The 23363-nt window shown below is 33.7% G+C and overlaps 1 protein-coding gene across 1 annotated transcript; it reads right to left on the reverse strand.

Annotated features, from left to right (window-relative positions):
* Positions 1-1493: 1493 nt before the first annotated feature.
* On the reverse strand, positions 1494-7493 carry LOC138317281 (calmodulin-like). Its single transcript, XM_069258842.1, has 5 exons — positions 7330-7493; positions 5439-5469; positions 3485-3628; positions 2038-2280; positions 1494-1780 (listed from the first exon to the last, which is right to left on the reverse strand). Exons 1-5 carry the CDS (start codon positions 7330-7332, stop codon positions 1752-1754), a joined length of 450 nt encoding a protein of 149 aa, XP_069114943.1. The 5' UTR covers positions 7333-7493; the 3' UTR covers positions 1494-1751.
* Positions 7494-23363: the final 15870 nt, after the last annotated feature.

Here is a 23363-nt window from a genome sequence, read left to right on the forward strand (position 1 = left end):
GTCGATGTGAACAATGCGCTTTAAGTTCAGCTGTCAACAGACTGAAGGGTCGGTTTTCAAAGTTGAAAATCCGTTGCACCAATGTTGTCGTAGTGTAAAACGATGTTGACACGGAGATCTCAAGTCTTTCTATGGATAATCCCGATGTGTAGCTTCTCGACTACCATTTCCAGCAATAAAAAGGTATACGTCGACTTCAATTTATTTTTCATGTATGCAAACATATATTACATAGACCTGAAGCATTTGCTTCTGTTCGGTAAACTGTGTTGTTATTAAATGCAAAACGCATTTATTTGCAAGGACATATGGCAGAGGCAAAACATTGCTGGTACATAAGAGGAATAATCATGTAACATCAAGAATATTAACCGTTTTACAGCAACTCGGTGAATAAGAAAATATTTTGCATGAAGATACCTTAGGGTCATCTGTATATTGTATTATATTCAAAGCATCCGATTTTTTTTCTGAACTGATGGTAATTTCAGAGGTCAAAGATCAAAGGGTGAATATTGGGTTTGTGAAATTCAGTTCAGAAAACTGATGTAAAAAAAATTAAAAAGTAGGACACAGTGACCTATTGAATTATTTGTTCTATTTTTAGCATTATATTTTTGCTGAAAACTACGATTTTTCAGCGATTTGATAGCTTGAGATCAACGTTTAGTACTGCATGTGGGTCTTCACATGACCTGCTTAAGATGATTACAAACTATGGTCATATTGACTAGATCGCGTGCAAAAATTAGGTCACATTCAATGAATGGTATCATCAGTTCACTAATTAAGCATCCTCTGTTTTTCAATGTTTAGAGCAGATTTTTAAATTAATAATTAAGCATCCTCTGTTTTCAATGTTTAGAGCAGATTTTTAAATTAGCTTGTTTTATGAGCTATTTAAGAGCAAAGCCTTCACTGAAGGTAGAATATTAGAATTGTGCCTGCTGCCTCATTCCATGACAGTAAAAAGCGACTAAATTCTTAATCTTAAAAATTCGTGGTTACTGAGATGAACATTCTATATCTGTGTTTGTCTAAATGCACGCCAAATTTAAGTTGAATGTTTCATGGTATATAGGGAGGCAACTCATGGTTTTTTATTTTTTTTCCATATAGGCACTTAAATCAATAGAAATATTGATTCATAATCGTGACCCATATATCTGTCTGTCAAATTTGAAGAGCACTAAAGCACGTGTTTGTTTTTGCTTTACGCCCTTTAAACAGATACTGTTTAAAGAATTTGTCAGATTAAGCAGGTGGAGGAAACCGGATTACTCGGAGTAAAATCATCGATTTACAAGCAGTCAGTTTCTGGCAAGTGAAAATCACAGGAAGATGTAGAAGTCCTGAACCACTCAGCCAGATACTACCATCTAGATAGACATATACTATAGTAAGGCAATCGTGTGTGTTCAAAAGGCATATAATATAACTTAAATACTTGTAACTAAGTTAATCCATTAATTCATTATAACAAACCAACAAAATTACGATAAAAATCAACGTTATTTAATATAAATAATTGCTATGCATATTGTTGAAGGCGTAAAATACATTAATGTCATTGTACACGGTTTTATGAGGAAGACACGCTTTTATAAAAAGGCTATAAATTAAACGTTCACATAGGAAGTTTGGCTGAAGGTTTCCTGAGAATTCGTTTGTCGTTGTTTAATTATTTGATGTGTCTTTAGAAGATGGCTACGACGAAATGATTCGATGACTATGGGTAGACAAGGTTACATCTACTTACTCGTCATCATCTTCACAAACTCTGTAAGCAGAAAAATAAAACATTATTTTGCAAACGAGGTTATAATGATCTATAATGAGAGTTTAATGATATCTGAAGTCTTGTATAATATTTAAAATTGAAAGCATAGTTATAATACATTTTTTGCAAAGATAAATCTTTGATACATAGTTTTAAACGCGTTATATTTGTTATTTGAATATGTATTATTTTTATGACCAAAATATGTATCTGCTCATAACCAAATGCATAAAATTCAGTAAAATTAAATTACTAACCATCATAATTGACTTGTCCATCACCATCGGTGTCAGCCTCTCGGATCATTTCATCAACTTCCTCGTCTGTTAGTTTTTCTCCTAAATTTGTCATCACATGCCGTAGTTCAGCTGCACTGATAAAGCCGTTACCATCTTTATCAAATACTCGGAATGCCTCGCGGATTTCCTCTTCACTGTCTGTATCCTTCATTTTCCGCGCCATCATTGTGAGGAATTCTGGGAAATCTATTGTGCCGTTGCCTGTGAACGAAAACATCCCGGAATTAAAATTGTGTTCTTGAGGTAACCAAATCACAATAATGGAATGTCAAGTCAACATGGAAAGCCCATTTATTAGGTTTTTTGAAGCTGCAGTAACAGACTGTTAAGGAAGTAGGAATATCAAAAGAGTTTAGCAGCAATTTGTTGCAAGCACATGTCGCAAACGTGATACGCTGCAACTTACAGAAGGCAAATATCTCGTCTGCACGGGATATAATTTTGAGTAACTCAAAACGTATCCAATTAGATTTACAACTATTCAGTTTTCATTAATACAGGAGGGGTTATCTGTTACAAGTATACACATACTTAAAATGACAATGAATTGTTCTTATTCCAGTGCATCAATCACATTAAAGCCTAATTATTAAATACCGTATCATTTTAACTTTTCCTTAAAAGGATATAAAGAATCAGACCCAGAAGCTCGTCACACAGGGATCTGAGAGTTAGTTACAGTTTATATTATTATGGAACCACCATGGTGCCCATAGATCATTTTCAGACGGTGAGTACTTAAACTATTACTAACTCTCAGATCCCTGTGGCTCGTCACTGTAACCTTTCTTTTCCTTTCAGTGTACCACTGACCATGCGTATGTTGTGCAGTGCGACCTTTGATCGTCTCTGTTTGCTTAACTTAGAGTCGCAAAAATAATCGTTAACAAACATGCTCCATTAATAATGCAGTTTTGCATTATATAAGGTAAATAGTGTTTATTTTATTCTAGTGATATTTAAAAAAGTTGTTTTTTAATTATTCCATCTTTTGACTAGAGGCTAAAACATGAAACTTTCACACAAATTCCATATATGATATGCCATATGATACTTTTAAGTAAAATTCATAACTATGAGAATTTACATCGTGAAGCCTACATCTGTGTAAATCAGGAAAAAAAATAAATTATATTACACAATAGGATGTCACACCTTATATTCGCCTACTTTTCACTTATCTGTATGACCGTACAACAGCGAAAGATTTACGATAGCTAGTTCATAGCGGTTATATACGGGTGTATAGAAAGACAGAATCTCACTGGCATTATTCTTATTTTAAGTAATGAACAGTATCGGTGATTTAAATATAGCTGGGCAAATTGCCGGGTTAAATATCGGATTAAGGTGACTCTACGGGTGACGTCAAAGCGTCTGTATTTTATGTCTTAGATCAACGTACCGTCAGCGTCCACCTCGTTGATCATGTCCTGTAACTCAGCTTCCGTCGGGTTCTGACCTAGTGACCTCATCACTGTCCCCAACTCTTTGGTTGTCACGGTGCCGTCGCCATCTTTATCAAACAGACTAAACGCCTCTTTGAATTCTACAAAATAAAGATAGGTGATATCTGGTTAACAATATACATAATAATGGTCGAGGGAAATATCACCTTTCATAGGTTTAATTTTGTCTTTATCATAGCATACAAAAAGTCATTAATTTTTTTGTTATATGAAACGATACAAGTTTTGCTATTTGAAAAATTTTGAAGTGAGCTCAGTGCAATGACTAATTTAACAAACAATATAAAGATAATATTCATACACGTGTCCGCGGTAGGTTTTTTAGTACTTTGCTATACTTTTTCACAATATAAACTTCGAATTAAAGATACGTGTGTGTAAAAATTCCTAATCATAACACACATTGTTATCTGCCATGTTTGATTTGGCTAATGCCCGTTGATCGGCTATGCTCTATTTTGATTGGTCAAAAATGTGAAAGAGACAGGGAATTCCCTATGTCTACTTAAAGCCGGTTTGAAACACAGGGACCTGGCACGACTTTTTTAAACTAACAGTATACATATATATATATTATAGTATCAAGGGTATGAACTCGGCGGTCGAGAAAAACGAACCTATTTTTTTAAAACCGTGATTATTTTAATAAATGGGTTCTACACAACATTGACGGATATCTTACCTTAGAGAGAAATAATTTATCTTTCCATTGAGTGTTTGATGAACAAAATTGGCCAAGTATTGACGAAGTTATGGCTTGATGAATCGGGAAATTTACGAAAAATATGCTAGGTAGACATTTCCCTGTCCGGTCGAAATGTCGTCTCGGCTCTAATGGGCACCTCAAAAACCAAGCCAAAATCACAAAATCTACGCTTGTGGTGGTAAACAGTATCCATAACTGTGTTCAGCCACAATCTCCTTTAGAGGTGTCATGACCCGTACTTTGTAGAAACCCCATTTAAACATCGTGTAGCTCACTTACTTTAACCGTGACCGCCATGTTAATTTGTTTGTCGGAATGCTTCTCGAGTTTACCGACAAGCACAACATAACATAATTTGCATAATGTAGTCACTTTATGTAAAGTCGAGAAGCGTTCCGAGAGAAAAATGAACATGGCGGTGACGGTTAAAGTAAGTGAGCTACACGATGTTTAAATGGAGTTTCTACAAATTACGGGTCATGACACCTCCAAAGGAGATTGTGGATGAACACAGTTATGGATACTGTTTACCACCACAAGCGTAAATTTTGTGATTTTGGTTTGGTTTTTGAGGTACCCATTAGAGCCGAGACGACATTTCGACCGGACAGGGAAATGTCTACCTGGCATATTTTTAGCAAATTTCCCGATTCATCAAGCCATAACTTCGTCAATACTTGGCCAATTTTGTTCATCAAGCACTCAATGGAAAGATAAATTATTTCTCTTTAAGGTAAGATATCTGTCAATGTTGTATAGAACCCATTTATTAAAATAATCACGGTTTTTAAAAAATAGGTCCGTTTTTCTCGACCGCCGAGTTCATACCCTTGATACTATAATATATATATGTATACTATTGGTTAAAAATTTTCGTGCCAGGTCCCTGTGGTTTGAAATTATTTCAAATAACAAAATTTAAATCGTTTCATATATAACAAAACAATTATTGTTTTGTGTAGGTTAATACGAGGAATTTGAAAGGGGATATTTCCGAAGGCCGAGGGAAATATGACTATTGTCAGGTTTAACAATTCCTCGTATTAACCTATTAAAAGTAAATATTTGTGTTATGTTAAAATTTCAGAAATTCACAGAAACTGGAATATGGTTTAGGCTTTGTTTCAAACTTTCGGTTTCGACTAATAAATATATTATTTTTTTTTATTATAACTGTAACTTACCGGCAATTTGTTCTTCGGTAAGTTGGTCTGCCTGTGAATAAAAAACTTTATGAAATTATCTATATTTAGTGTTGACTTAATTACAACTACTTTACGTCAAACTACCATCGTGTTGTAAGTAGCATCTACTTTTATATATAAATGTCTACGGTAACAAGTTGTCAATATTTTGACGTCATGTATGTATACAACATTCTGAAACTACCATCTGTCTATAAACAACTACCTACATGTACCTATTACCAAATATCTATAACTACCACGTGTTAACAACTAACACCTGTCTATAACAAATACCTGTCTATAAATAACACCTGTCTATAACTTACACCTGTCTATATACATACCATCTGTCTATAACTACCACCTGTCTATAACTACCTCCTGTCTAAAATTACCACCTGTCTACAACTACCACCAGTCTATAACTACCACCTGTCTATAAATAATACCTGTCTGTAACTGCCAATTGTCTATAACTACCACCTGTCTATAACTACCACCTGTTTATAACTACCACCAGTCTATAACTACCACCTGTCTATAACTACCACCTGTCTATAAATAGCTGTCTATAAATAGCAATTGCCTATACTTACCACCTGTGCATAACTACCACCTGTGTATAACTACCACCTGTCTATAAATAACTGTCTATAAATAACAATTGCCTATACTTACCACCTGTGTATAACAACCACATGTCTATAAATAACACCTCTCTATAACTACCACATGTCTTTGACTAAATTACCACCTGTCTATGACTAACACATGTCTTTAACTAACAACTGTCTATAACTTACACCTGTCTTTAACTAACAACTGTCTATAACTTACACCTGTCTTTAAATAACAACTTCTATACCTACCACCTCTCTATTACTTATTGACTGTCTTTTACTACCACCAGTCTATAACTACCACCTGTCTTCAAATAGCTGTCCATAAATTTTAACGTCTGTCTATAACTACCACCTGTCTATAACTACAACATGTCTATAACTACCACCTGTCTATAACTACCACCTGTCTATAACTACCACCTGTCTATAACTACCACCTGTCTACAACTACAACATGTCTATAACTACCACATGTCTATAACTACCACCTGTCTATAACTACCACCAGTCTATAACTACCACCAGTCTATACTTACCACCTGTGTATAACAACATGTCTGTAACTACCACATGTTTATAACTATCACCTGTCTATAAATAGCTGTCCATAAATTTAAACGTCAGTCTATACTTACCACATGTGTATAACTACCACATGTCTATAACTACCACATGTCTATAACTAAATTTCCACCTGTCTATAACTACCAACTGTCTATAACTACCAACTGTCTATAACTATCACCTGTCTATAACTTAATTATCACCTGTCTAAACTACCGCCTGTCTATAACTACCACCTGTCTATAACTTAATTATCACCTGTCTAAACTATCACCTGTCTATTACTACCACCTTTCTATAACTAACACCAGTCTATGACTTAATTACCACCTGTCTATAACTACCACCTGTCTAAAACTATCATCTGTCTATAACTACCACCTGTCTATGAGTAACGTGATTTTAAGTGTATGATGCATTTCATGTGTGTAAATTCATAATACATATAGTACATGAATTGATATATAATTTGGGAAACTTTGTTTCTAGACATAGTTTGCTTTATTTTTCTTTAAAATGGAAATCATGTACATTTTAATGTGCTACGTGTAATATAGCGATTAACATCTATAATATATAAATCTACTCGCTTTTTAACATAACGTTTAATATACCGGTATAAAGTGAAATACAATTTTGATGATTGATTGAAGAGTAAATATATATTTTGAAAACATAAAAAAATGAAATGTGTAACTCACCATAGCTCTAGTGGTCTTGTCGATACAGTTATCCCAAGCTAAATAAAAACTTTCACTTTAAAGCAAACCAGACTAGACCGGCACTCGTGAATTAAATGACAATCGTATGTTGACGCTCGGGTATAGGGGTCAGAATTGGGTTCAACACAGATGAGGTCATTGAAAACCTCATAAATCACCGCATCTACATGTGCCTGTATATATAGATATATACTTACAATGTACCTTGTAATTTAAACCGCTATTGACATTCTAACTCTTAAATCGATAATACCCTAAGTATTGTAAGTCTTTTTTCTTTTCCGTTCTTATATAAAAAGCACTAATTGGACTACTAACAAAGCATATAATCCGAAACGTTTCTGATATAATGTAATAGATATTTGACATGCGATAATTTATAAATCTGGAGAAGGACAAGCAATAATATTATTTAACAACTTAAGAGGGTTAACAATGAAAGCTTGTTAATTCATGCGTCTATACATGTAATGTATACAGGTACTCATGTATAAACATGTATACTGTCGTCTGCGGTTAGGGGTATAGGATAAGACTTTATTATACACAATTGTTAACTAGTAAATCAACTTCCTTACAGGACGACGCAATGCGACAAATTGCCTTGGTAACGACCCCAGGGGAAAGTCCCCAATCTCTTTACTGGGTCAAACCACAGGTAAGTACAGGTAAATACCTCTGTCACGCACGCCTACACACAGACGTACGAAATATATAGGTGTGCTGTACACATGTCTACCTGTAATTTACAACATCCCCCATACAAGATAAATACGATGAGTATAACCATAACCTAATTAATGATACATATAATTATCACACACACACCACTTAATGTAGAATCGAGTGTATGGCGTAATAGTTTGTAAAAGTTTAATGAAACGAGTATTATTACAAGACGTATTTGTACTCTATGGAGAGCATTGACAGGCAAAAGTTAAAACTTTAAGACAAGTTTGGAAAATAGAGGATCTTGCATGAGTGCAAGGATTTATAAGTGTATAAATGTACGTCCTTGATGAGTGTCTATGTATGTTAAATGAAATTTATTTATATTGTATATGCTAATTGCTGCCTTTAGGCAAAGGTCGTGTTTAAATCAAGTTTAAATGCATGAGAGGACTCGCTTGCAATGAAACAAAAGACGCCTGTTTCCTTCCAACTTTTATTTTCAACTCTTGACAGGTACAAAACAATTGCCGGTGATCTCCTGACACATATTCCGGAACAATACATACTAACATACGAATACATTAAAATTCTGGATACACACTTGATGGTAAATAAAAAAAAATGGGAATCGCACATACATATAATGTGTACATGTATATACATCACGTAACTAGTATTTATAGACAAACTTTCAATTTTGATTCTACATAAGAGTGGTGAGATTAGGCGTGTATTTGACTTTTCCGTTTACTACGACAATCATGCAAAGACACATTTTGATTAATCGGTATTCCGAGAACTGATGGGTATTTTAATTTAAAAAAAGTTAGATAAAATTAAGTTATAATACTTCATGTATATACAGATGAACATACAAATGAATAAACATATTTGGTATACATGTTCGACCGCCATGAGAAAAACAAGGTCGCCATTACGTATAAAGGCATAGATTAATAATTTTAACATTTACAGAATATTGCAAATATCAGCTTGAAATTACAAATTAAAATTCCCAAATTGAGTTTCCCAAACTATAATTATGACATTTTAATTAGATATTACTATTTTCTAATGTCTTACTTGGTAAATCACCCTACAGTGTGTGATTAACTTACCGATTACTACTGAGAGATAAACTTGTGCTTTAACCGTCACTGCGAAAAGCTTTATACATCGATACGATTTACGTGAATTTGTTTTATATCGGATAGAACTTGTTTCTTATTTGATACGAATTTTAACCTTCCTGTGATTACAACATCACTCAATACCGCCAAACGTGACGTCACATTCATATAGGAATGTCGTGGATTTTACGATATCAAAACACCCGTACTGCAATATCGTCTTTTTCATGGCTCATGACAATGGTGTGTGTCTTACATAATTCTTCGTTATAGGGAATGATTGTTTTCTATATGTATTTCCAGGTCTGTTATGATATTATACTCCGATATCAGGATTACTGTAAGTGTTAACGAAGGCCCTTAAATATTTCCCATGACAGTAAAAAGAAGTATGACTTTATTCAGGTTTAGTGAATGATTTTTTCCTGCGCCACAAAGAAGCATCGCACATTAAGCCACACCCAGTAAGTAACCAACAATTTGCTTTCGTTTTAAATGTCGTTTATGAGGCAATGATTATAAGATCAATATAATACATGCATGTTAGTATTTTACAATACAAAATTTATTTTGGTGCTCGACACGGAAAGCCAAATTGACCCGACAAAGCCTCGTCAGTTAGACTCATTCCTTTGTCTCAAACTAAAATGAACATTGTATTGTAAAATTGTAAAAAAAAAACAAAAACGATGTAGGTAGTAAACGATGTATGTATTCTCTATTTCTCTATATTGCAAGTCTTTCTCAAGATAGTTATGACAGGGTTGTATGACACGACTGAACTGGCCAGTTATGCGAAAAATAATATTATTTGGGAGCGTAACGTCATACGTTTCGGAGAAAACGATGCGAATTGCGCTAACTGTGTAATAAGCTAACTGTGTAATAAGCAAAGATGGAATATGTGAAGCAAAATTCCGACAGAGGAAGCTATTTTCTCATGCAATTCTGGAATACTGGTTTTACGTTACTGGTTTTACGTTTCCTCATATCATTCTTATCAATAATTTTATTGAAATATGCATATGTACATTTAAAGGGACAATTCAATCTAAGAGTACATTAAATTTTGCACATATATCTGAAACAAACCAGTTCTAATAGAAATAAGATTAGTTGGTTTAACTGTGATATTCCAGAAAAGCCCACTGTGGTGAAATGTATGTGAAATGTTCAAACTCGCTTACTGTCCGCCATTACACATAGTGGCCGGAAGTCTTGTACTCCGAACCCTGGCCCTTGCCATTATAGTAAAGTATTTTTTCTAGAAATACTCAAATCGCTTTTACAATAGTGTGTTTCACAGGGACCTGGCACGATTTTTTTGAAACTAACAGTATACATATATATATATTATAGTATCAAGGGTATGAACTCGGCGGTCTAGAAAAACTGACCTATTTTTTTAAAACCGTGATTATTTTAATAAATGGGTTCTATACAACATTGACGGATATCTTACCTTAAAGAGAAATAATTCATGTTTCCATTGAGTGCTTGATGAATAAAAATGGCCAAGTATTGACGAAGTTATGACTTGATGAATCGGTAAATTTACGAAAAAATTGCTAGGTAGACATTTCCCTGTCCGGTCGAAATGTCGTCTCGGCTCTAATGGGTACCTCAAAAACCAAGCCAAAATCACAAAATCTACGCTTGTGGTGGTAAACAGTACCCATAACTGTATTCATCCACAATCTCCTTTGGAGGTGTCATGACCCGTACTTTGTTGAAACCCCATCAGTGGCGTATATACGTAGGAAGATGAAACGTCATGGGGGGGCAAAGGTCCTCAATATTTTGTAACACCACCCCACCCCCGCCACACCTACAGGAGGAGATTAATTCAACTCCCAACCATATAATATATGCTTTATGTACAATTTTTCATATATCACTAAATTTAATCCTTGTACACATTTATAGACAGTGGGGTCGCTAAAAGGAAATTAACGAATACGCAAATTGGCCAAATTAGCGCGTGAGCGTCGAAGGCGCGAGATTTTTGTGTTTTATTAGGGGTCTGAGGGTGACCCCCGGGATCAGTTTTATGTATTTTGATGATTTTGCGATCGCCCGAAAGCGCGAGATTTTGGTGTTTGGGGGTCCGGGGATCCCCGGGAAAAATTACGATTTAGAATGGCTTAGATGAGTTTTACGATGCATTTTGATGAATTTGCGAGCGCCAAAGGCGCGAGAATTTGGTGTTAGGGGGTCCGGGGGTCTCCCCCGGGAAAAAAAATTACGATTTAGAATGGCTGAGATGAGTTTTACGATAAAGTTTAATGATTATAAAGCGTTCTTAACATGGTAATTTTTCGATTTAAAGCTACCTGCATTTAGAAATGATAATTATGTCGTAATAACATTATGCAACCCTACTCGATCTGAATATACCGGCTACATAAAAAAATGAATTAATTGTCTCGCTAAGACATATAAACAAATTGATCTTTTAAGAGACATTTTTTAAAATAGTACATAGAATTCCTTGATGGAGATTTTTAGTCTAGTTTGTGTGTATTGAATTTTTACTATTTAAGGTTTGACATTATGTGCTTGAACGTTTTAGGAAATGCGCCGCGCAGCAGAAAATTTTCTAGAATGAAGTACGAAAAATGTGCCGGAGGACCCTTTTTTCTTTCAAATAAGCATTTTTAGAAAATTTCAGTCGGCGAAAAAGGGGGGGGGGCAAAAAGACATGTTTGCCCCCCCGTCCTGGGAAACGGGGGGGCAGTTGCCCCCCCCCCCCCCCCCCTGCCCCCCCGCTTCCTACGCCCCTGCCCATTTAAACATCGTGTAGCTCGCTTACTTTAACCGTGACCGCCATGTTCATTTGTTTTTCGGAACGCTTCTCGAGTTTACCCACAAGCACAACACTACATAATTTGCATAATGTAGTCACGATATGTAAAGTCGAGGAGCGTTCCGAGAGAAAAATGAACATGGCGGTGACGATTAAAGTAAGTGAGCTACACGATGTTTAAATGGAGTTTCTACAAAATACGGGTCACGACACCTCCAAAGGAGATTGTGGATGAACACAGTTATGGGTACTGTTTTACCACTACAAGCGTATATTTTGTGATTTTGGCTTGGTTTTGAGGTACCCATTAGAGCCGAGACGACATTTCGACCGGACAGGGAAATGTCTACCTAGCATATTTGACGTAAATTTCCTGATTCATCAAGCCATAACTTCGTCAATACTTGGCCAATTTTATTCATCAAGCACTCAATGGAAACATGAATTATTTCTCTTTAAGGTAAGATATCCGTCAATGTTGTATAGAACCAATTTATCAAAATAATCACGGTTTTAAAAAAATAGGTCCTTTTTTTCGACCGCCGAGTTCATACCCTTGATACTATAATATATATATATATGTATACTATTGGTTAAAAAATTTCGTGCCAGGTCCCTGTGGTGTGTTTATACCTTATTAGAGGCATGTTTTTGTCTAAAACTAATTTCATCAACTCATCAGTGGTTATGTATTGCATTTATTAAACTTGCGTGACTTAGGCTCTAGTATGGGTACAGCGTACATATTGTACCTGCTTAAGCGTTTTGATCAACGATTTAGAATTTCAACGGTATTAATCAAAATACTTAACAATTCCGTGATATTTGACAATATTTCTTGTTATATGTTTCACAAGGAATGTAGAACAATGCATTTGTGTCATATTTTGTTTCGTGGTTATGTAGTAGAATTAGCCTCACTGAATTGTGCCTTTAACACAAAGTCTAACGTTATAAAATACAATGTTCAAATTCATGGCGAGAGTACGCCACGCTGTGACATTTTTTATACTGATTCAGAGCATAAGAAACGTTTTCAAGTCAATATTCATAATTCATTCTTAAAACGTCAATTTTAATTTTTCGTTCTTTCTAAAAAAATCGTTCCGCTATGATACATGCAAGGACGTATATGAGATCCTTGGATACATGCTATATTTGTAACCTTACCAAACTCAGTTTATATTGTGCAGTGCATGGACTGCATTCCATTTATTTTTTCGCCATTGTCATTGGGAGGTCGCAATTGTCGTGGCAGCGATCACAGAAGATGGCTATTGAAATGGCTACTCCATCCTTGACTATAATGAATATTACACGTTGATACAAAATCGTTCGACATTCTAATATAGAATATAAATATAAGCGTGTTTCCCATCTTAGCTGTATGTTTTCGTATGTGTATGTATATATTCATTATTGATTTGCATAAAATAATCTAAATATAAGCATTGAGTTACATTCGGTTGGCAATTATGTAAGAATGGATGCCAACTGGACAACGGCAAACTCAACATGTAACGCGCTTCATTAAAGTTGTATCCAGATATGGCATTCATACTCCAGTAATTACTATCTGAATGCAGTTCAATTCTTAAATGACGTCATAGATTGGACGATCAGAGGAGATGACCATTACAATCATCGTTCCTTCCTTAACAATATTGACTTAATAGAATCTTACATGGGCCTGGCATGTGGGCACGGATATCTCAACCCGAATGAAAGATTTTGGCATGTCAACCCGAGGCTTTCACTCGGATTGAGATATCCCTGTCCACTTGACACACCCCTGTACTATTCTATTAATACACGAAAGCAGCAAAATGAAGTATTTTTAAAAAAAAAGCATTTTCAAAAGTGAATATAAGCATTATACTGTTTGACCATTATGGGTAGATGAATGCCATCTAGACAACAACAAATTCAAAAAGCACTAGTTCACTACTTCTATATACATGTGTACGAAACATACGTAGCAACAGCCATATTGAAGGTGCAAATGTCTACACATATACATGCGTATACCAGAAGATAAAACAATATATCTGTGTTTATTCTTTTCCTTTATGATACCACAATGGAGTTCATCAATGTGCCTATTTTTCTACGACTTACAGTACTTAAAATAATGACAAAACAAATGAATTATCAACTAACTTTGTATTAGTTATGGAAGGTCATTAAAAAGCTTTGAACTCAATTTTTTAAAATCGGAATGTATAACGAGATTGTAGTTTTGTAGAATCGCAAAAGCTTTTAGCTTACCTATAATACTACTTTTTTATCACCTTCTAAACTATTTACTTGCGATACATTAAGTGTTCATTTTCATAACGCGAGTCGTCTTATGTTTCCCGCCGTCGTCCTAATTACCGCCCGTTAATTGATTACGCAGAGGTCTTCGTTCGGTGTTGTAACATCATCTTATGCCAATGATATATATATTTTCTGACGTTACTTTTGTTTTGAAGACATTTTTGATCTTTGTTTCTGAAAGCAGGTGAGCCTTTAAATGAAATTCTTTCATGCCTTCACGAAAAAAAATATTAAGCACTTTACAATGTTTAATATAGATATAGCTTTATTCTGATAAACAATATTATATAGTTATTTAAAGTTGATTATAGTGCCTGACCATGTGGAAAATATTACCATTTTCGTGTGTACAATTTAACGAACTCTGAAAAATAGATAAATAAATAAATTAAAATGAATCAAGTGAAAACTTTTTACAGGTCGTCCATTCAATTTTAACCCTTATGCATTTAAATACTATCCCCAGCACAAGAAGTTTAATATGGCTGACAATATACTAAATGTTGACAAAATCAACTCACAGTAGAAAGCGAATTAACAAACCGTACTTACGTAATAATTATCACAAATGTTATTTAAAGTAAATGATTCCTAATCTAAACTCCTCTAAAGCACTGTTTGAGAAATCATAAGCAAAAACTTCTTTTCAATGCATATCAAAAGGTCACATTCGGCTGTGATGCGACATGTTGTCATCTGGCGAAGCAATAATGAACATATCATACTGTACTATGACTATGACACCACAGTTAGCTATGACGTCACAGGACTGTGATTTTAGTTGTGTCGTATGATTTGCATGACATTTACGTATAGTATAGCTTGAATGACTAAGCCAGTTATAATTAAACGTTACAGTACAGACTACATGCATTGGTAAGATTACATTACGTAATAAAGTTTACCGTTAGCGTCCGCGTCGTTGATCATGTCATGTATCTCCGCTTCTGTCGGGTTCTGACCTAGTGACCTCATCACTAGTACTGTCCCCAACTCTTTTGTTGTTATCGTACCATCACCATTTTTGTCGAAAAGAATAAACGCTTTCGAAATTCTATGAAAGTTATATGACGTATAATATATGTATAAAAAGATTGATAAAATATTCTACCTCTCATACATAACTTGATGTCAAACGCATTACATAGAAAAGGTTTACAGTCGAACCTGTCTATAAACACCACCCACCCAAGACACCAAAATACAGCCAAGTAGTCTTTATACACATGTCAGATTGTATTGAAATAATTGCTCATTTGGGACCATGAGAAAGGGGTCTTATCAAGAAGTTGGCTTTTATACAGAGGTAATCTCTGAGATAGGCTTTGTTGTCCTTCTCTTTAAAGTTATACATGTATGTGCCGTAAAATTTGGACATGTTATTTTTTCTTCAATTATCTATTTAAAACCAAGTTTTAATGAATAAAGCTGTGAAAATCATTCACATGGACAGACAAACATATATAATGCCTTATAAACGTTAGTTGGAACACATAGGTTATGCACTGTGAAATTCTTGTTTTTTTTATGCCTTATACACGTTTAGATGGAAACATACCTTCAGAAATCAATTTACAATTACTAATAATACTGTAAAAATGTGCAATGAAATTGTGGACAACAATATGGCTTCATGGTCTGACCATATGAACCCCTTTCACTACACTAAAGATGTTAATATAATGATTTTTGGCAGCTCTCTTTTGTACTGCCAAAAATCATTTTCAGCTCTCTTTTGTACTTGTAAAATTAAAACCTATACATTGAAAATATTGTAATTCTCAAAATGTTGGTAACTTTTGGAGTGGAATTATATATTAAAAGCTCTTCTTGATTCGTGACTATGAAAAATACGTCACATATAACTTTAAACATAGTGTTCTTGTGTATCCTCTTCATTTTTATAACTCATCAACAGCTAACTATATGCATACATTGACATAGTCATTTCTAAATGTGTACAAGGTGTAAGATTCAAACCAATGCATTGTAAGGAATCATACATGACGTTTTTCTGTTCATTTGTGTTTTAATAAATTACGGAAGAAAAACCAACATGTCTATATTTTCTCCTACCTACGTCACATATTACTTTAGTATACCAGACTATATATTTATGTATATCAGATATGCAATAATGTTCCGCTATTTCCATCGACTAATTCATGGTCACGTGATGTTCTATATTTAGCATATTGCTTCTGTGTTTCCATTTTAAGAAACATTAAGTCAATATTCCTTCTGTGACGTCATTACCCAAGAGCTATTTAGTGTGACGTCCTATAACCATAGTTCTTCTTGTAATTGCAAAGTGATAGGATAATTCTTTTGACATTTGTAAAGGGAACTAGTAACATATCTAATATAAAGAATCCAGGACATCTGATTCGATCCGTATAGTGTGATAACGCTTTAGTATGATATAAAACATTTATCCCTGACATTGGCCAAATTTTGAAAAAATATGATTTGTATTTTGCACAGGATGGATTTTTAAAATGTGGTACATTTCCAAACAAATGCAAATGGAAACGTTTAGTAAATACCCATGTTAAAGAATATGAACAGTTTCAACTTTGTGAAAGGATGAAAGCTGTTAAAGATTTTTCTCGTTTTTCTCTTTTACATGAAAGAATAGAACCATATGCAATATGGAAACTTGCTTTACGTTTCCACAGTATAGTTCATGCATTCAGCGAATTGTTAAAATATGCGTGGAAATGCGCGAGAATGAAAATATATATTTGTGTCATTTTTGTAGTCTAATATATAATGATCTCATATTGCACGGTGTACTTGAATGTAGCCACACTGAGAACTTGCGAGACCAACTGTAGTATTCTCAGTACTGTAAAAGATATAGATTTTTTTTTATCTCAATTCAATGTCAAAATATCATCTACTGCATGTTCTTCTTGGCGGACTATTTAACTACCATTTATCTCAAAATGAACTGGAAGACTTTAGACTAAATTCTATTATTATTGTTAACAAAATGTTCGTACAAAGTGGTATTCATAACTGACCTTATTTTTTCATTTATTTTTTATTTTATTTTTTAGGCAAATATTTGATCGTATTAACTTCAGCTGAAGTTATATGTATACTAAATCTTGTGAACTACATAATGTTATATGTATACTAAATCTTGTGAACTCCAGAGTCTTTGTATTATGTATGTTTTTGTGCTAGCCTTATATATAGACTTTTGATACGTATATATCTGTTATTACAAACTGCATGTATCATTTGTGATGCCTCATCTACATATGTTTGTAGCTAAATATTATAAGCATTCTCCGCTATTTGATAATGGCGAAATGTAGTCGAATATATTTTCCTTTCTACTAATGGTATTTTCTTGTATTGATAGATATGTATATATGTGTATAACGTGTGTATGTTAGAATGTTTCTTTATTTATTTATTTATTGTTTTCTGTAAACTCTTCAATATTGGAGGAAATAAAGGAAATAAAAATCCTAATATTTTTACCTAATTTTTTGGTATACCGTCCATATCTATTTCACAAATGTCTTTGTCAAGTGACCGTGATTTTAACATTTTTTAATAATTTCAGTTAAGGTATCTAATGTATTGCCTTCAAACATAAATCGTTTCAATGAACTGAAAGGTTCAGCCTACATGTGTTTGTACAATACTTGCAATTTGTTCCTCTGTTAGCTGGTTGGTCTGAAATATACAACACAAGCAAACGCCGATGTTCAATCTGTATTTTTATTTTTTCATTATTGCAAATTATTTTTATTTTAATTCATAAGCATATACATATATGTATTGCATTCTAATAGGACTAAACAAAGCGTTTCCTATAAGGGCCTGTATCGCTGGTAAGGATCACTGGTTTTTGTCAGAAGCATCCGGTTCAGGTGTCCTTTTTATCGATAATATTTACTATTATTCGTTATGCTATTGACAATTTCTCAATAATTCTTTTTCAAGCCTGATCTGACATAGATATCAAGAGATTTCTTTAATTTTGAATAATGATTACTTACAAAGGGATGAAATAGTTTTTTTTCATATTCTTTTTCTAAATCATACTTTAACCCCTAGAGTGCCACAGAGCCTATATATAGGCTCTATGATACTACCGTTGAGTGCCAAAGGGCCTTTTTTTTAGGCTCTCTGAAATTCGACAGTTTTAACAATAGCGATGACGTCATCTAACTATTCTGCAACGTCATTTTCGCGCTCCAGAAGATCGGCTCGACGGGAAAATGGCGACATGATTGTTTGCTCCAATGTTTCGACTTTTTTCACCTAAGAACAATGGCTTTATTTATCGACGGATTTTTACCAAATTTAGTATAACAATACGAAATTGTCCTGCCCTCTCAGTTCATACTATTTGCTGAGTCTTTCGATGTTTCATTTTCAAAATATCATTATTTTTGCACCGTTAAAACTTTATGAAACTTTTTTTTTTTTAACAAATAGCGTGAAAATGCTTGCTCATAGGACACGGTTTTCTAAAAAAAAAAACAATATTAATTAAAATTACTGATGTATGATCTGTAAGAGTAGATAATTTTCTGGATGTTTGGCAACTTGTTTAGAATCAATGAATAAATAAAATCAGGTAGATCTATATTGCAAAATTGACCATTTGAAAAGACGTTTCAGCCGAAATTGAGCATAAGTCTATTCGTAGCAGTAAAATACTTAAAATTCCACATGCATGTGCATCGGTGCCCGTCAGCCATGTTGTTTTCTGATTTGTCCTAAAGTTACAATTATGCATGTTACATAGGAATCGGGAAATATGAAATGAAAAGAAATCACTTCATATACTTTTCCGAGAAATTACCAGTAGCGTAAAACGAATTATTAATGCTTACGGACGGCTGAAGAACGAACGGCAAAAGGCGATAATTAAGTATAATAAAATTTACGTTATATAAAATTTAGATTTTTAGGGGATTTATGCGTTAAGATCAACTGTAAAATGCACGAGACTTAACGCAATATATACAATATCATAAATAAACGATAACATTGATTGTCAGGTTGCATTCTATATCTGTTGAGATAACACATGGGGCACACAACATGGTCTTATGTTAAATACCAATGGTATGCTTAGACAAATATCCTCTCGTTCCGGCTTGAATGTTTAAAGATTGCTCCACCGCCGACAGAGCATAAATGATATTCATCATTTGAACAATAATTGGTGTTAAATCGTGTATTTATATGTCTAATTAACACAGAAAAATAATATAAAATAATTTATTTTGCCTTTGGTGCATGCGTAATCAGTACTTCATTCCATATAGGATATAGTGTCACGGATTTTTTTCGGGATGCAATTAAATTGTTTTTCATACTTTTAATTTGAAGTAAAATTAGAAGCTCAAACTTTTCAATGGTGGTAATGGTGTAAAGTAAGTTTTTTTTGTAACCGAAGAAAAATACTAAATCGTCTGCTCCTTTTTTAGATAGTGAAAAAATACCATTTGTCAGCGGTGGAGCATCTTTAATAATTAACGACACATCAAATGTACGTCAATAAATATCGACATCAACAAAAATAAGTAACTAACAAATCAACTTTAGTCGATTGTAGGATATTTTTTCGCGGGCTTTTTGGTGTACTCGCGCGGCTGGCAATACTGTTCAGATTTGTCTCTGATTAATGTGAATAACTTACACATATACATGCATAGGATTTTATGCGGACTCGTCCGCCTTATTCATCTTTCTGAAAAAAATAGATTTTGAAAATGCACAAAGTCTACACCGAGAAAAAAATATATCATTTGTTCGAATTCCTTATCTTAAAATAAAGAAATATATGAAAGTGAAGTTATCGAATACACCTACCTCGCTAGCCATTACGATACTATCCCTGTTTTGGGTACTTGGCTTGCTATGTTGCGGTATATATATATACCACAGGCGTTAGGCTCTATAGACATGTTTCTCTCTATCAAAATATATATATGTAATACTGTGACACAGTATTACCTTGTATGATATAAATAAAGAGAGGGAGGAGAGAGAGAGAGAGAGAGAGAGAGAGAGGGAGAGAGAGAGAGAGAGAGAGAGAGAGAGAGAGAGAGAGAGAGAGAGAGAGAGAACTATCTATAGAGCCAAACCCCTGTGCTTATACCGTATCGCTGTACCATTCTCTCGTTCCCCCATCCACCGCTATCATTTATTTACCGAATGGATATACAATGTATCTCGGTGGCTGACCGTCTGTTTTTCCTATATCATTCTTAGTTTTTTTTTTATACATTTTAGAGTGATACAAATGTGCGAATACGGTACGTTCAAGGCATTTCCGTACATTACTTGTAAGACACATGTATACATGTACAGATGGGCGTCACGAAGAATAAATGTTGTTTTGGTTTTCTGTTTGGAATAAAATGTGATTTGAGACGATACATTGTTTTTTATTTCAACGATTCATATAATTCTATTTAAAAACTTCTGTTAAAATATCTGAAAATAGACATATAGCACATGACCTTAAACGCTACATCAACAGTTTCGGGTCAAAAGTCTTTCCGCATTGTTAAATTTTCCTATATATTTTTGTTTTATTTCATTTTTATCTTTGAATTTTTCTTATCTCTTTATTAGTGGATTTTTTCCAAATTCATCTATATGTTTCAGCTCATTATATTTGCTTAGTTCTCCAATGTTTATTTTTTTTAAGATATCATTAGTTTTGTGCACAACTCAAAGCTGAACACCTTCCTTTCCTTGTTATGCTAAACATGGCGATGAAGATGTTTTGTTTGTTTAGAAAATACGAGAAACTATGCAAATATCTGTATATTTCCCCTTTATATGGAAAAAAGTGAATGATTCCAGTTCATATAAATCGCTGGTTCTATTGTTCAATTGTTGATAAGAGGATTCCTGTGCTTATATACTGTTACCTGTAAACCAGTACAAGCTTATATTCCCAGTACAAGCACTCATGACAACACTTCCTTAATCGGTAAGCATCACTTATCTAAAATCAAATTTAAAAGGTGTAAAGACCATATTTAAGTATATAATTTAAGTAAATACCTACCATATTGCTTAAAGAGGAATCCTGTTTTTTCACGGTCACTGATATATACACTGTATGTTGTCTGTTCACGGGCGGAAAACCGTCATATAGGTCAATAATTATCTTTCATATGAAGACATTTTTGTTAAGCAAATGTCCCACCAATATTTAAAGGGAATAAGATGGCAACATGTATATTGGATTGTCGCACTGCGGCAAATCACCAAAACAGAGTTCAGTCACAATATTAACTAAGATATGTGGAAACCTTTACATTTAAAAAAAATCATAGTCATCTACTACAAACATTCAAAGGCGACTTTGTATAGTCATGAAATATGCCAATGTCTATTTTCAGCTTAATCATTATATAGTTAAAGCGGTTGTCATGATGAATGAAAACTTGTTTTTTATTTAGTTTTTTATTTAGTTTTCATTCCAAATGTCATGGTTTTTGATTTTGCAAGGTTTTTCGCATAAGTATAGGCTTTTTGTAGCATATTCCAAACCATGAACACATTTAAAAACAGACTTGATAAATTCGTGTGTTAACATGATGTTATATATAGCGATAGGGCAACTATTCCATAACCGGAAAAATGAACTATGATGTAATAAACTGTTATTATATTGAGTCCAGTGTAAAGGAACATGATGTGTTCCTGTGTTGGAAAACTACTATAATACTATACTAAATTCTTTCGGTTTTGAATGTCGCCTGTAAGCAAGTTATTGTAGAATAAACATGTTGCACCAAATACAATGGTGGTCTCATACAAAATAAACCTGACAGTGTAAAACAAGGTATTTTCACACACACACACACACACACACACACACACACACACACACACACACACACACACACACACACACACACACACACACACCTATATATATACCAAGAAAAAAGTACGTGTCCATGTAGAGTTGAATATATAAAAAATAAAAGTCAACGAATTTCTTCTTGTACATTCACCATTTCATAATGGCTCTTCAGGAGTAGAAATGTTTATTTTTCAAAGAACAAATTAATGACGTCACAAATAGCGTGACGTCACAAGGTACACACGTTTACATAACAATAATATGAAGTTGCGCCATTTTCTATTATGGCCTATTGAGAATTGGTTTTAATATTTTTATAAGTTGATTTTCTTTGTTTTCCAACAAAACAGAGTCTGAAGAATGTAATTGATATGATAAAGGTATAACATTAAATTGATCACCTGCACAATCATGAACATGCTTATTGACATTCAAATTACTTAGAGAATCCGTTCTTGTTTGTTGCCTATGAACAGTCATACGTGTTCTAAGTTCATTACTAGTTTGGCCGATGTAAAAATCACCACAACGAGAACAAATTATAGTATATATCACACACTTCGATTTGCAACTCATGTTTGCTTTTACAGTAAAATGCAAGCCATTTATAAACACATATGTACTACATTCAATAATAATTGGACATGTAACGCATCTAGGTATCTTACATTTCGACACCACGGGGTCAGCAATAGATTTATTGAACCTGGAACTTGTCAACATTTGTTTTAAATTTTTAGGTTGTCTTCAACTTTGCAAAATTGCATGGTTTTTCAAAAATCTTTCTCATACGATCACTACTTTGCATTAACTCATTACATTTATTTTTAATCACAGGAAAAATATTGAAATTTCTTGGATTGAAAGTAGAAACAAAAGGAATCAAAGCGGTATTAACTTTATGTTCATGTATACGGGATGTAAAAGGTCCCTTTTCAATTGCCTTTCTAATACCGTGCTCTATTACCTCAACAAGATAACATTGAGCCTTAAGATATTGTTGTAACTGACCAAGTCTAATATCTTCTATTTTCTTCTCACTAACAATTATAATAATCCTCGAGGCGAGATTAAAGGGAATATTCACTTTAGTATGTTTACTGTGATGAGAATAAAAATTCAGGTAATTGTGTGCATCTGTTGCTTTACAATATATATATATATATATCTTTAGACCTTGTATAAAACCTGAAGAATTAACATAGATATCAAATCAAAATAG

This window comes from Argopecten irradians, chromosome 3 (genome assembly GCF_041381155.1).
Source record: "Argopecten irradians isolate NY chromosome 3, Ai_NY, whole genome shotgun sequence".
NCBI lineage: Eukaryota > Metazoa > Mollusca > Bivalvia > Pectinida > Pectinidae > Argopecten > Argopecten irradians.

Excerpts from the sequence above, each read along its gene's own strand:
- LOC138317281 (XM_069258842.1), bottom strand. Across the intron at positions 3,629-5,438 it reads TACCGAAGAACAAATTGCCG|AATTCAAAGAGGCGTTTAGT; the intron begins GTAAGTTACAGT and ends TTTATTTTGTAG. Across the intron at positions 1,781-2,037 it reads TGGACAAGTCAATTATGATG|AGTTTGTGAAGATGATGACG; the intron begins GTTAGTAATTTA and ends TTCTGCTTACAG.